Source organism: Calidris pugnax, unplaced genomic scaffold (genome assembly GCF_001431845.1).
Source record: "Calidris pugnax isolate Ruff unplaced genomic scaffold, ASM143184v1 scaffold479, whole genome shotgun sequence".
Lineage (NCBI taxonomy): Eukaryota > Metazoa > Chordata > Aves > Charadriiformes > Scolopacidae > Calidris > Calidris pugnax.
The window spans coordinates 13,213-15,053 of record NW_015091188.1 but is presented as its reverse complement, the minus strand read 5'-3'; the positions used below and the strand labels follow the sequence as shown (position 1 = coordinate 15,053).

At 67.1% G+C, this 1,841-nt stretch overlaps 1 protein-coding gene across 1 annotated transcript; it reads right to left on the bottom strand.

Moving 5' to 3' along the window:
- Positions 1-10: 10 nt before the first annotated feature.
- Positions 11-1,787, bottom strand: CDK4 (cyclin-dependent kinase 4). Its single transcript, XM_014959512.1, has 4 exons — positions 1,567-1,787; positions 844-979; positions 599-766; positions 11-132 (listed from the first exon to the last, which is right to left on the bottom strand). The coding sequence occupies exons 1-4, from the start codon at positions 1,767-1,769 to the stop codon at positions 19-21; spliced, it is 621 nt and encodes a 206-aa protein (XP_014814998.1). The 5' UTR covers positions 1,770-1,787; the 3' UTR covers positions 11-18.
- Positions 1,788-1,841: the final 54 nt, after the last annotated feature.

Below are 1,841 nucleotides of genomic sequence, written 5' to 3'. Positions count from 1 at the left end.
GCCGATGTCCCCCCCCCCTCACTTCCTGCGGAACATCTCGGCGAAGATGCAGCCCACGCTCCACAGGTCCACGGGGGTGGCGTAGGCGGCCTGGAGCAGCACCTCCGGGGCACGGTACCACAGCGTCACCACCTGGGGGGGGGACACCAACCAGCCCCACGGTGACCCCCACCCCACGGCCACCAGCCCCAACTCCACGGCCAACCTGCTCCACAGCCACCCAGGACCCACAGCTCCTCGGCTTCATGGCCAACGTCACCCATGGCCACCAGGACCCACGGCCCACCGTGGCTTCATGGCCAACCCAACCTGTGGCCAACATGACCCATGGCCACCCAGATCCATACCCACCTGGGACTCACAACTCCTCGGCTTCATGGCCACCAGGACCCAGGGCCACCAGGACCCACAGCCCACCTATGACTCACAGGTCCTTTGCTTCATGACCAACCTGGGACCCACAGCTCCTCAGCCTCACGGCCACCCCAACCCATGGCCAACCAGCTCTTCTCCATCCCGAGACCCACATCTCCTCCCAGCCAACCCCACCGGCCTTTGGGCCCCACATCTCCCACCCTGCCCCGCCAGAAGGACGCACCACGGGGGTCAGGGCCATCTGGCAGCTGTAGATACGGGCCAGGCCGAAGTCGGCCAGTTTGACCTGCCCGTTACTGGTCACCAGGATGTTCTCGGGCTTCAGGTCCCGGTGGACGATGCAGTTGGAGTGGAGAAAGTCCAACCCCCGCAGGAACTGCCTCATCAGGTCCTGGGCAGGGGGGAGGGTGACAATGACAAACGTGGCCACCGTGTGGAGCTCGGTGGCCACCGGGGACCTCCCCCAACCTTGATGGTGTCGTGGGGCAAACCCGGGGGGGGCGCCTTGTCCAGAAAGGTCTTGAGATCCTGGTCCACGTGCTCGAAGACCAAGGTCACCTTGGTCTCCCGCTCGGTGCGGGCGGTGGCACAGACGTCCATCAGCCTGGGGACAGCGGGGGGGAGGCAATGGGGGGGGACACACACGAGGGGGTCAACAAGGGGGTCACAGCCCCCACCCGACTCCACCAGCCAGGAGATGCTAAGGTGGGAGGTGGTGGACCCCCATCTCCTGTCCCACCACCCCGCAGCCAGGACCAAGAGGTGGGAGGTGGCTCCTGTCACCCTCCACCCGTAGTTGTGGGGCAGGAGGTGTCACACCCCCGCCCCCTGCTTTGTCCCTCACCCCATGGCCATGGGGCAGAGCAGTGGGGCAGGGGATGGCCTGTCCTCCGCCCCCTGCCCCACAACCTTGTGATGAGCCCATGGGGCAGGAGATATTGGTCTCCCACCCCATGGCCACGGGGCAGGACCATGGGGTAAAGCCTTGGGACCCACATCTATGGGGCAGGAGAAGGCCTGTCCTTCACCCCCTGCCCCACAACGACCCCAGGGGCCAGGAGACCCCCCCCTCTTTTCAACCCCCAACCCTGATGGAACCGGAGCCGGTGCCTTCCCCCCATCCCTGCCATGGGGCTGGGGGAGGGTGGGGTGGGGCGGCACTATGGGGCAGGGCCGTGGGGGGGGTCTCACCGCACGATGTTGGGGTGGTCGAAGTGCTCCAGGCGCTTGAGGAGGGCGACCTCGCGGACGGCGCTGAGGGGGAGCCCGTTCTCCGTCCCCGTCACCCGCACGTTCTTCAGGGCCACGAAGCGGCCGCTGGCCCGGTCCCGCGCCTTGTACACCGTCCCGTAGGCCCCCACCCCGATCTCTGCCACCGGCTCGTACTGCGCCATCCTGCCCCACGGCAACCCACAGCGACCCATAGCGAGACATCCCCCCCCCCCAGAACTCACAGAGACACCCCC

What these genes read in the sequence shown, in the direction of transcription:
- CDK4 (XM_014959512.1), bottom strand. Translation starts at nt 1,769, where the DNA reads ATGGCGCAGTACGAGCCGGTGGCAGAGATCGGGGTGGGGGCCTACGGG. An exon ending in GACCACCCCAACATCGTGCG is followed by an intron (nt 980 to 1,566) that starts GTGAGACCCCCC and finishes CGCTGTCCCCAG; the next exon opens with GCTGATGGACGTCTGTGCCA. An exon ending in TGCCCCACGACACCATCAAG is followed by an intron (nt 767 to 843) that starts GTTGGGGGAGGT and finishes CCCCCTGCCCAG; the next exon opens with GACCTGATGAGGCAGTTCCT.